Source organism: Canis aureus, chromosome 27, assembly GCF_053574225.1.
Source record: "Canis aureus isolate CA01 chromosome 27, VMU_Caureus_v.1.0, whole genome shotgun sequence".
NCBI classification, from domain to species: Eukaryota; Metazoa; Chordata; class Mammalia; order Carnivora; family Canidae; genus Canis; species Canis aureus.
The window spans coordinates 21,516,167-21,528,555 of NC_135637.1; the positions used below are offsets into that span (position 1 = coordinate 21,516,167).

The 12,389-nt window shown below is 42.0% G+C and overlaps 2 protein-coding genes across 4 annotated transcripts in view; one reads left to right on the forward strand and one right to left on the reverse strand.

Annotated features, from left to right (window-relative positions):
• USP30 (ubiquitin specific peptidase 30) overlaps positions 1-12,389 on the reverse strand; it is a 63,864-nt gene that overhangs the window by 45,642 nt on the left and 5,833 nt on the right. Inside the window, exon 2 of one of the 2 annotated variants that reach the window (XM_077876037.1) lies at positions 12,177-12,310. The exons of the other annotated variant lie outside the window; for it this stretch is intronic. Coding sequence (XP_077732163.1) covers positions 12,177-12,202 — 26 coding nt within the window. The 5' untranslated portion in view covers positions 12,203-12,310. The remainder of the gene's footprint in view (positions 1-12,176; positions 12,311-12,389) is intronic. 2 annotated transcript variants of the gene reach the window in all.
• SVOP (SV2 related protein) overlaps positions 1-12,389 on the forward strand; it is a 70,724-nt gene that overhangs the window by 765 nt on the left and 57,570 nt on the right. The window lies entirely within an intron of this gene.

Sequence of the window (12,389 nt, forward strand, 5' to 3'; positions counted from 1 at the left end):
CATCGGTTTTTCCCAGCCTTTTCTCCTATGCCGTGAAATTCCTAATTTTTCTGCAAGGTCTTCTGGAAGGGAACGGTACTGATGGTTGCAAAGTGGTTTCTAAAAAAGCCAGAATACCTTCCTAGAGGGGAGGTTTGGGCAAAGTATTGTTGTTTATGAAGTGTGTGTGTGTGTGTGTGAATGAGAGGGCTGAAACCTCTTGCCTTCTTCTGAATGAAAGGTTTTTGTAACAGCTAGCTAGAGTGAGACTCTGTCGAAGGCTATCCCTGAGAACATCAGGAATACAAAGCTAGAGGATAGGAATTTTTAAGGGATATCAAATTTGCTCTCAGAATCTCAGGAAACACAACCAAGCAATGGAAAGGACAGAGGCCACGTAGAGGGGCTTACAGATGCCTCCTACTACAAGCCAGTGATTTGTTAAGCAGATCTCTAGACTATGAGATATGGGCACTAATGGGGATTTTTGTTTTAATTTTTAGAAGCAGTAGCCATTTGGATGGTAAAAGTAGGCACTGTCTGGATTGTTGGAAAGGATACATCATTGTTAGTGTATGTATATTTTCCTGACTTAAAATCTTTTCTTCCTCTCTGAACCATGGAGAAATTCTCCCAAGTGACTTTTAGTGTGACGGATACAGCTCTCTGAGGCTCTGAATACTGAAGGGTATTGTTAATGTTTACTTCTCAATTGGAGTAAAATTAATTTTCATTTAAAATTTTTAATTAAATTCTACTTTTAAGTTTTTATTAATTGATCCACAAATAGCATATCTTATGTAATACAACATTATTTCACAAATGCCAAAGGATGTTCAGTTACAATATCCAGAGGTCAATGTATGAATACATAAACATATACATATCTGAGTGTAAATCTCTCGAGGGAAACCTACCATTTTCGTTGAAAATAAATATAATGTCTTAAAAAAAAACAACCTATTATCTCAAAATAAGAAATAATGCAGAAACTGAAATATGAAATCTGGTATTTAGAATAAAAATACAGTACATATTAGAACTGCAGTTTACTGAGATAAATTTTCAAATAATGTCAGAGCATGTGAACTTTACAGATTTACTCAGAGATTCATGTATATTTAACCTATTCAGGTATAGATATGACACTATTGTGACAATTCCTCTCTGGTTTAAAAAGAAGATAAAAATAATAAGAGGTTTTTATTTATTTAAATTTAAAAATTAATTTACTTTTTTATACTAATGTAGAATATACTAATATAATTATATATATAGGGTTTAAAAGTTCAAAAAGAAGTACAAGAATAAAAAGTAATCTTTTCCTAAACTGCAGGTCAAATTTCTTGATTATTCTCTGATACTTTAACACATAAATACACGTAATATCTATCAGAGAGGCCAAATTGTGTACTGGCTAAGAGTATCGGCTCTTGAGTAAGACAGACTTGAGTTCAGATCCTGGCTTTGCTACTTTTTGGTTATTTGACTTTGAGCAAGTGCCTTAACCTTTTTAAGACTGAGTTTCGGGGATCCCTGGGTGGCTCAGCGGTTTGGTGTTTGCCTTTGGCCCAGGGCACCATCCTGGAGTCCCGGGATCGAGTTCCGCATCAGGCTCCTTGCATGGAGCCTGCTTCTCTCTCTCTCTCTCTCTCTCTCTCTCTCTGTGTCTCTCTCTCTCTCTCTTTCTCTCTATGTCTATCATGGATAAATAAATAAAACCTTAAAAAAAAAAAAAGACTGAGTTTCCCTCACCCTAAAACGGGGCTCACAATAGTCCTTGATTCACAGAGTTACTCTAATGATCGAGTGAGATAATGTGTGCTGAATGCCTGGTAAACAAGGCATTCAACATATATATTAACTAATATTATTATTACATCTTAAAAATTGTTATAAAAATATATAGGCTCCCTATTCTGGAATCTTCAGAATTGTAATCTGCAATTTGAATGGAGTCAAAATTAGCCCTGAAATGTGTTGACTTCTATTTATAAAAAAGGAGTGAAATAAAAGGAATAGCCACGTGAATCTGAGTGGGTTACAAGTCACGACTTAGATGTTTTTTAAACCACACCCTGTGTATATTGTGCACAGATTGCAGGCAGCAGATTTCCTGAGAGCAATATGGTTTTTTTTTAAAAAATCAGAATGCCTTGTAGAGGGTTGGCAAGAGTGGACTTTGGAACAGGCTCAGTCCTATGGGAAGCCAAGTGTTAATAGATTATAAGCCACTAAGTAGTTTATAGGGTTCGAGGAGGGGGAAAAGGGATGAGAGTTCCTAAGAAAACAGTCCCTCCTTGCACTTGGAAGCTCCTTCATACAGCTCTAGGATGATTCCTTTCAGGCCCCAAACAACCTCTGCTTTTCTCCTGCTGTCCATTTAGGCACATGTACAGGAGATTCCAGAGGCTAAGATTTTATATCTAGTTCTGCCTTATTGTGTGACCCTGTGCAAGTCAGACTTCTCTAGATCTCTCCTTTCTAGGATGATTTCTTGAAAGCAACTTTTGTAGACTACATTGGTTGATTGGTTGATTGACTGATTTATTTTATTCATTTGGACACCATCCTAGGTACAAGGGATTCTAAAACTGAATAAGATAGGTATAATCCTTGCCTTCAAGGAAGTCACAAGTTGGAGCTACAATGTCCAATATTTTAGTCACTAGCCATATGTGGCTATTTAAATTTCAACTTAAATTATATAATTTGTATATAAAATCATTACTATAGTATAATATACAATATAAAATATAATTTAGAAATAAAATATGTGAAATGTGAAAAATCATTTTCTCAGTTGCACTAATCACTTTTCAAGTGCTCGATGGCTACATGTGGCTAGTGACTACCATGTTGGACTGCACAGATCTAAGAGATTTCTGTAACTGCAGAAAATTCTATCAGACATTGGTCTGGTGCTGAGAAAGGTAGACATTGAACACATCACTGCACAATAATTGTGAGAATTGTTTTAAGGGCTGCAAAGGACAAGCACAGGGTGCAATGAGACTAGTTCTAGATGGGGGAAGGGGAGAATCAGTGAAGGTTTCCATGAGGGAGTAACATTACTGGCTCTGCCAGTTGAGCCCCCAGAGATGTGTAGGTGTAAGTCATCCAAGGAAAGAGATGGGATGAGGAATATTATGGACAAAAGAAATAGTATAGGCAAAAGCACTGTAGTGGAAAAAAGTATTGTGTCTCAAAATCAGGTCAGTGGAGGGAACATAATAAACTAGTGGCTTGAGGGAGGCTGCACAGGATGACAAGGACCAGGCCATATAGAGCCCCATAGTATGTGACAATGAGCTTGAACTTTATCCTGTGTTTGCCCAATCCATTCTCTATCTCCCTCCCTTCTCATAAGCTTTGTTTTCAAGATTAAACTTAAGTCCACTACCTCAATGAATCTCCCACTGACTTCTGCTGGGCTTAACTGGCAGTAAGGGTCAAAATGTGGGCTCTGAGGCAGGTAGACCTGGGTTTTAAAATCTGGGTGGCCTTAGACTAGTGACTTCATCTCCCATGGGCTGGGTGTTCCTCCATAAAGTCACGATAATGGCAGTATCTACACGGCAGGGCTGCTGCGAGGATCAAGATAGTCATTATTGGGAAGTTCTTAGGACAACACCTGGCTCCAAGTAAGGGTTCGATGAAAAGTGCTGGTGTTATTTGTCTCCCTCCACTCTAGATTTGTTTCCCTTAACCTCCAACATCACCTGGAATCCAAGGCCTCCTTTTCAGAACACTAAGAAAATGTTCCCCAAAGGGGGAGAATCCTGGCCTAGGAGAAGAGATAGGGGTTCATTATCATTTACTTCAGGCAAAAAGCAAAGAGTTATTTTAATCACCTAGGGATCCTCAAGGTCAACCCACCAAAACCTTTTAAAACCTTAAGCTCAAAGATGTTCACACCTCATCATTTCAAACACATGCCAGCCTCACCTCTAGGGGGTATGTGTTTTAGTGACTTAAGAGGGGAAATATCTGAGAGCCAAAGAAAGAAGGTCCCCTTGCAAAGAAGCCATTGCTTGGGTGACCTTAGGTTATAGGGAGTATCGTCTCACAGTCTGCTGGCCCAAAGAATAGCTTTATAGCCCCAATCAAACACTTCTCTGGCTGTCTAAAAGAATTATGCAGATCTGTATGTGAATCACTGTGTGATCTTTGGCAATGTATTCACTTTCCTGAGACCTAAGGGGTCCCTGGGTCACCTTTGAAGGCATTTTCAGCTTTAGGATTCTAAGCTCTTTAGATGGGTGTGCCTGGTATCATCCTGGCTCATGGAAATTATTGTTATAGTTATTAATTATCTTTTACTCTGTAGTACATGGTTTCTCGATTTTGACCCTATTCACATTTTGGACTAGATAATACTTTGTGGTGGGGGGACTGTGCTATGCATTATAGGACGTTTAGCAGCATCCCTAGCCTCTACCCACTAGATGTCACAGCCTGTCACTCCAAGCTGTGACAATCAAAAATATCTCTGACGTTGCTAATGTCCCCTAGGAGAAGAAATTGTGCCCCATTGAGAACCACTAAAGTATTTTAGTGTAGTCAATAAATTATTCAGTCTCTCCATTTCCAGAGCATCTTTGGATCTCTCTTTCAACTTCATTTCTCTGACCTTAGTCATGTCAGGACCCTAGTAAATCTTCTACCAGCAAGTTCTGCACCTTCCTCCATCCTCAGTATACCTTTAGTAAAAGACTGTAAGATCTATGAGGACAAGAGCTGAGTCTGACACAGAGAAGGTCCTCATGGCATGCGTTGTTGAATGAATTAATAAATTAAAAAGACAAACTACCTGGAGAGTTGTAGCACAGACTTCTGTCCCCTACCCTCCTTCCACTGCAACCATAGCACAGAAAAATCAAGTGCAAGGGCTCTCTACTCAAGCAGACCTGGATTCAAATCCTGCCTTTCCTGCCAAATGGGAAGGTAATTTTTTCTTCTCCAGGCCTCAGTTTCAAGTGCTTAGTGAAGCTATCAGCACATGATAAGGTCTTAATAAATGATAACTATTATTTATTTGTGATTGTTACCTTTTGTCCAGAATATAAGCTAATGGTCCATTATCCAGGGAGCACAATCAATGCTATTCAGATCGATGGGGGTGGCAGGAAAGTATAAACAAATAAAATCCACAGAAAACTAAAATTTCCTTTAATTACAGACTTCTAGACATTCAGGAATGGAAAGGACCTTAAAATCCATTGTATCCAAACACTCCCTCATACCTTGTCTCCCCAATCCAGAGCAGGAGGGCATCAAGTGGTGGCTTTCAAACATCTGTGGCCACCATCCATAGCTTATTAAAATTCAGATCTCTGGGCTTTACTGTGCAGAGATGCACAAGCATCAGGTCAGGACAGTGATCTAGGAATTGGCATTTTAATCAGTTCCCTAAGGGTGTTCTTGGCCTCAGAGGAGCATCAGCTAATTAGTTGAGATCATGGGCTGTGAAACTACTCAGGCCAGTGACACTAGTACACTATATACTATCCAGGGAACCTGGGCCAATTGGTGTAATGTCTCTGAGCTTCTATTTACTTATCTATAAGTTGGGGGTATGAATAACACTTCCCTCCCAGGGCTGTTGAATTTATATCATCATATAAGATAGTAAGTATATATAGCATTTAGGTGTGACGGAGTGGTACATATTAAATATCATCATCCCTGGTCCACACAGGTGGATACCCATCTCTCCTAGACCATTTGTCACAAAGGTGAGTCCACTACCTCCGACAGCAGCCTTTTTCATCTCTGGACTTCTCTACCTAAGGCAGCTCCCCAGACAGTGTTGAAATCTGTTCCCCCCCCCCAAAAAAAAAAAAAAAAAAAAAAGAAAGAAATCTGTTTCCCTCTTCTCTATACCCTGATGTTCAAGCTCTGGTCTTGGGATCCAAGTTAACAAACATCATCTTTCACATGCCCAAACTTCAAATATTTGAAGACAGAGGTCCAGCCCCTGCAAAGACTCTTCCCAAGTCACTCAGATCAATGTGTGATTTGGTGCTCAGGTGTTGTCTCAAAGGAAACAAAAAGCAAATCCTATTTTAAGGGATCTTGGTAATTTCTGCTGCTTCAGATCCACAGCATCTAATCCCATTTGCCAATAGGTCTTAGATTCCAAAGAAGCCCCAGTGTGACAACACAGCTAAGCATTTGGACAAAACTGAGGGGTGCTGGTCATCAGCGTTGCCAACTGAGTCCCCCAAACAAGTTAGCACTTGTTATGCCTTGCAGACAGGTCTCCCAGGAAAGATGTCTTCCTCTACTGATTGGTGGGTGGTGGGGAGGGCAAATGACAAAAGCTTCAGCTCCTCCTTCTGCTATAGTCCCCCTACCACCCCACCATCACCTCTCACACAGCTGATCACACAGCCTCCTCCCTGGTCTCTCTGCCTCCTTTCTCCGTGCTGTCCTTCTGTGTCAACCATGCCTTATATTTTCTATATTCTAGTGTTTTGACATCTTACTGACCCTGGAGGGACTGTCCCTCCACGAGTTAACTCCTGCCTCACCTAACAAGGTGTATTTTTTCTTGGCAGTCGTCTCTTAATCTGTTGGCCTTGCTATACCTAAATAATAATAAAATCTATATTTTAAAACACGCTCCACAATCTGTTCCTCCTCTTGTGGAAACCTGTACCAGATGAGTGTACTCATTTCTCAAAACTCAACTCTCATCATCTTCTACCCTCTCCTGCGCACTTGAAAACTTTCAGTGGTGTCCTCTTGGCCTCAGGATAACATGGAAAATCCTCACAGTGGTATCCAGAGCCCTGCATGATCTGGACCGTCTCTCTGACCTCCACACTTGGATCCCACCTCTGGGCCTTTGCACCATCCATCTTCCTTGCTCTTCCCAACACTCTCCTCCCCAATCTGTGCGCCACTCTCCTAGCCCTCTTGATCTCAGCCTCCTTAGGGAGGTCTACTCTGACTCCTTCTTCCTCCAGTAATTCTTTTTCTTGGCACCCCTTCAGTTTCCTTCTCAAGATCCATTCATGTGCAAATGTATTACAATTTCTTTGTTTACCATTTCCCCAACTAGAGCGCTGCACCCCATGAGGGCAGGGGCTGCATCTATTATTCTGTCCCTTTGGTATCTATCCCAGCACTCAGAGAACAGTCAGCACTCAGCAAACACGAAACACTGAATGATTGTGCCAGGCTTTGTGCCACTCTCTGTTTATATGGGCTCCTTTCATCTCCATGGCAACCCTGTGAGGTGGGAATTACCATCTCTATCCCATCAGGGAGGAAACAAAGACTCAGAGAGGTAAAGTAACCTACCCAGGGTCGCACAGCAGCTGTCATGGACAAGGGATCCAAACCTAGATCAGTCTGTTTGCCACAGTTGGGCTCTCTACTCCCCTGGGGCAGACCAACTCTCTCCATGACAGGACACTAACTGCCGCCCTGTGAAAATCACAGTTAGCTCTAAGCTTCCTTTTTGGTCTGGCAGATTATCAACTCAGAGGATACAAGTCCAGAAGCTCAGATGAAAAAAAAAGTATCTTATCTAATATACCCTAACCAAGTCTCAGACCCTAATTTAAGCTACCGGAGCAAATTACATGATGGTGCAAACAAGACCTTTAAGTTGACAGCCATCTCCTCGAGCTCTTCTCTTCTTTAAATAGCAAAATTATGTGAAATAAATGTTCTCTGCTATTTTGGTAAATTACATGCTGTATATACACAACAAATGCCAAGAAATTGTGAGCCAACCTGTTTCAAAGCCCTCACACACTTAACGTATGTCACTGCGATTTTATCTTTCATATCACATTTTTCCACCCCCCAGCTTGGGATATCTTGGCTCCGATGGTTGATAAATACTTTTAGGAACCTGACTGATTCAAGATGTAGCCTGGCTTTCTGAGTATCATTTAGTGTCAAAGGTCTCTCTGTATGTCTGTCTTAAAACAAGTTTTCCTAAATAAAGGTGCCCTGGCTTCTAGTTGTGTGCCAGAGAAGGAGTTTGAACAGATCCTGGTTTACAACTGCAGGGAGGTAAGCCACTTTCTCAGAGTCACATTTCACAAAGTCAGTGTACTCCAAGCTCAGGCAGAAAGGTGACTTGAATGGAGCCTGGTTGAGGGAAGCTAGCATTCATTTTTTCCTGATTTTCCCATTAACCTTCTCGGTGGTCCTGCAAGCCCATTGTCATTCCTATTCCACAGATGAAAGCATCTGCAACAGGCTTACCAGATGCCACATGATCAATAAGAGCTCTGTAAATAGTTGCTATTATTATTTATATGTATTATTAAAGTAATAGATGTGCAGGTTAAAAATTGTCAATATTACAGAAAGGTCCAAGAAAAAAAAATGCCCTTCCCATGCAAAAAGTCCCCCTTCCATGCAGTCCTTCCCCCAGAAGCAACCAGTCTTTGATTTATTAGGGATCCTTCTAGAGTACCTAGAACTGTGGAAACATAAATGCAGCAGGACTTCTCAGACTTGAACACGCACACAAATTATCTGGGGACCTGGTTAAAATGCAGATGCTGACTCAGTAGGTCTGGGTTAGGGCCTGGAACTCTGAATTTCCAACAAGCTTGTAGGGGATACTGGGGCCGCTGGTTCAAGATCACATTTAAATCTTAGTAACAAAGGACCTAGATTACAAGGTCATATTCTAGTGTATTTAATAATAAACCCCAGGACACCCGGGTGGCTCAGTTGGTTAAATGTCTGACTATTGATTTCAGGTCAGGTCATGATCTCAGGGTCATGAGATAGAACCCTGAGCTGGGCTCTGAGCTGGGTGTGGAGCCTGCTAAGGTTCTCTTTCTCCCTCTCCCTCTCCCTTGGCCTCTCCTCCCACCCTACATGCACTCTCTCTCTCTCTCTAAAAAATAAAATAATAAGCCCCAGTCTTTTCCTGTTGGCTCTTACAGATTAACTTGTGTGTGTGTGTATTTATTGTGATAAAATATACATAAAATAAAAATCGCCATTTCGACAATTGTAAGCATACCGTTAGCAGCCTTGAGTACATTCACATTATTGTACAACCACCACCACCATCCATCTCCAGAACTTTTCATCTTCTCCAGCCGAAACTCTGTTCCCATTAAACACTAACTCCTAGGACACCTGGTGGCTCAAAGCTCAAAGGTTGAGTTCAGGTCGTGATCCCGGGGTTCTGGGATCAAGTCCTGCATCAAGCTCTCCATGGGGAAACTGCTTCTCCCTCTGCCTATGTCTCTGTGTCTGTCTCTGTGTCTCTCATGAATAAATAAATAAAATCTAAAAAAAATGATAAAATAAAAAGATAAACTGACTCCCTTTCTCCTGAGCCCCTGGCAACTGCTATTCTATTTTCTGTTCCTGTGAATTTGACTATTTTAGGCTTCCTTATATAGGTGAACTCTTTCATGTCAGACTTATTTCATTTAGCAGGGTATCTTCAAAGTTCATCCACATTGTGGCATGTGTGAGAATTTCCTTTTTTCAAGGCTGCTTCATATTTCATTGTATATACACACCACACTTTGTTTATCCATTCATCCATTGGTGGACACCTGGACTGTTGTGATATTGTGATACTGATCAACAATTTTTTAAAACATTTTCCTAAGTGGATGTGCCATAATCTGTGTAATTATTCCCCTCATGATGATTGTTTCTGGTTTTGCTGCAAAAGCTTGCCAGCACCAGAAGAGACTATAGCAGAGTGGCTGAGAGTGGGGACTCTGAAATCAGATGGCTTTGCCAAAGTCCAGCTTAGACACCTACTATCTGACCATAGGTAAGCTCCTGGCCCCTCTGTGCTTGACTATCCTCATCTGTAAAATGGGGTTAACGACACCCCATTAGCAAACACTAACCTGCGAGATTACGTACTGTAATCAATGCAGAGCACAAACCTGGCACCTGGCATGGTAAGCTAACAATCCTTATCAGCAGTTGTTCGTACAGTAAATCATCACCTGCTCGTGTCTGTCCCTGCATTGAACCGCCAGCAGCACGATTCTGAGTGGGAGCACAGAGCGCTTAAAATTTTGAAAGCTGTCACAGGTTACCTTCCTCCAAGTTGCAGTGGTCACTATTTGCCACAAAAAGAGGTGTGGAGCTCTGGACAGTCCTTGAGGAGAGAGTGTGATACAAGCAGGATTCAGGGAAGATTATCAGGCCACATAGTCATTTCCTTCCGTGATATTACCCTCAGAGTCAAGGGTGATCCATCGACCTTCCCTTTATCCCTGAAAATGAGGTGATAATGCATGGAAATGTCCATTTCCTTCACTCATCTGATACTTCTCTATATTTCCATCTCCTACAAGTATCTTGGGGGCTGTTTATGCTTCTGATTGGGAGGTTACTTCTTGGGGGACAAGGAGTCCCACCTGTTTGCAATTCCTTCCCATTTAATACCACCCCTTACTCAGAGGGCTGCAGAGTTGAAACGTCACACACACACACAGCTAGCCTTCCATGGTGTTTGTTATTTGTAGCATTTCTTACAATGTACAAGATAGCTATGTAGTGATACACACACACATACACATCTTTTTATTCATTTTTTTAAGATTTTATTTATTTATTTGACAGAGAGAGAGAGAGCACAAGCAGGGGGAGCAGCAGGCAAAGGGAGAGGGAGAAGCAGGCTCCCTGCTCAACAGAGAGCCCGACACAGGGCTTGATCCCACGACCCTGGGATCATGACCTGAGCTGAAGGCAGACACTTAACCCACTAAGCCACCCAGGCGCCCCCCTACGCACCTTTTTAAGGTGCTGCTCCCCTCCCCAGCAGACTATGAGCACCACAGGAAGGAGCCTAAATCTGTAGGAAATCCCTTTGAAATCCTAGCAAGTACCTTTGGAGGTGCTACAAGGCAGGTGCTCAATAAATATTTGTTGAATAAATGAACAAATGGATTCCAGTAACATCTGTGGCAGTATTAAGGGCTGAGGATCTTTTTTTGGATGGTGAAACATAACAAAATTTATCATTGTAATCATTCGTAGGTGTATAGTTCTGTGGCATTAAATATGTTCACCCTGTTGCTCAACCAGCACCACCATCCATCTCCAGGACTGTTTCATCTTCTCAAACAGAAACTCTGAACCCATTAAACACTAACCCCCCATTCCTCCTCCCCCAGCCACTGACCATTGCTACTCTGCTTTGTCTCTATGATGCTGACTACTCCAAGTATCTCAAAAGTGGAATCATATAATATTTGTTGTTTTGTGACAGGCATATTTCACTTAGCATGACATTTTCAAGGTTTATCCACATTGTAGCATGCATTGACATTTCTTCCTGTATAGGACTGAATAGTACTCCATTTTGTGAATGGACCACATTTTGATTATCCGTCCATTCATCTACTGATAAACACTTGGGTTGCTCCCACCTTTGGGGCTATCATGAATAACGCTGCAGTGAACATGGGCATACACTCACAATAGTGCATAACCATTACCTCTATCTGTTCCAGAGAATTTTCATCACCCCAGAAGGAAACCCTGTACCATTAGAGAGTCATTCCACATTTCCCCTCCTCCTCAGTCCCTGGCAAACACTAATCTGCTTCCTGTCTGTGCATTTGCCTATTCTGGATAACTTCGCCTCAATGGAATCCTGCAACATGTGACCTTTTGTGTCTGGCTTCTTTCACTCAGCATAATACTTCACCCATCCGTGTTATAGCAGGTGTCAGTGGTTTGAGGACTTTTATACAGTGGTGTGCTACAGACTATTCATATTAGTTCTAAGAGCAGATTGATAGTGAAGTGTTCAGAAATTTGGGGACCCTGTTATTTAAACACTGACAGGTTGAAATTGGTCACATATTGTCATATGCTATACACCCTTATGGTTTGGGGGTTTTAGTTGAAATTCAGTTTATAGGCACACCACTGGCTTGGGAACACTCCCACAATCTCAATCAGCATGCCCCCTAAAGCTACTCCCAATAATACATACTCAGAATAAAACTGGTCTTGCTGGCAAGTACTGCTTAAGTGAAGGCCCAGACCCCACCTTCTATCCAGATTTCTGGGCCTAAGACAGTCTGTCTCCTGGCCTTTGCTCTTCGGTGACGTCTGCCTCCCAGCTCCAAGGGAGACTCCAGCTCCAGATGGCAGGGACATTTGCCTGAGCCCTGTATCACAGGGGTTCTGGGCCTCTCAGATAAGGCAGACGAGCGGCAGGCACCCACCTCAGCCAACAGAATAGAGGCTCCATTCCTCAGCCTGACTGTTTCATGATTGGCAGGGGGCAGGCATACAGCAGAATCATTCATCTGGCTCCAATGCATTAAATCAGTCCCCAGATCAGCAACAACAGCACCACCTGGGAACGTGTCAGAAATGCAAGATCTCAGTTCCTGGCTAAGACCTACTGAATCGGACCCTCTGGGAGTGGGGCCCAG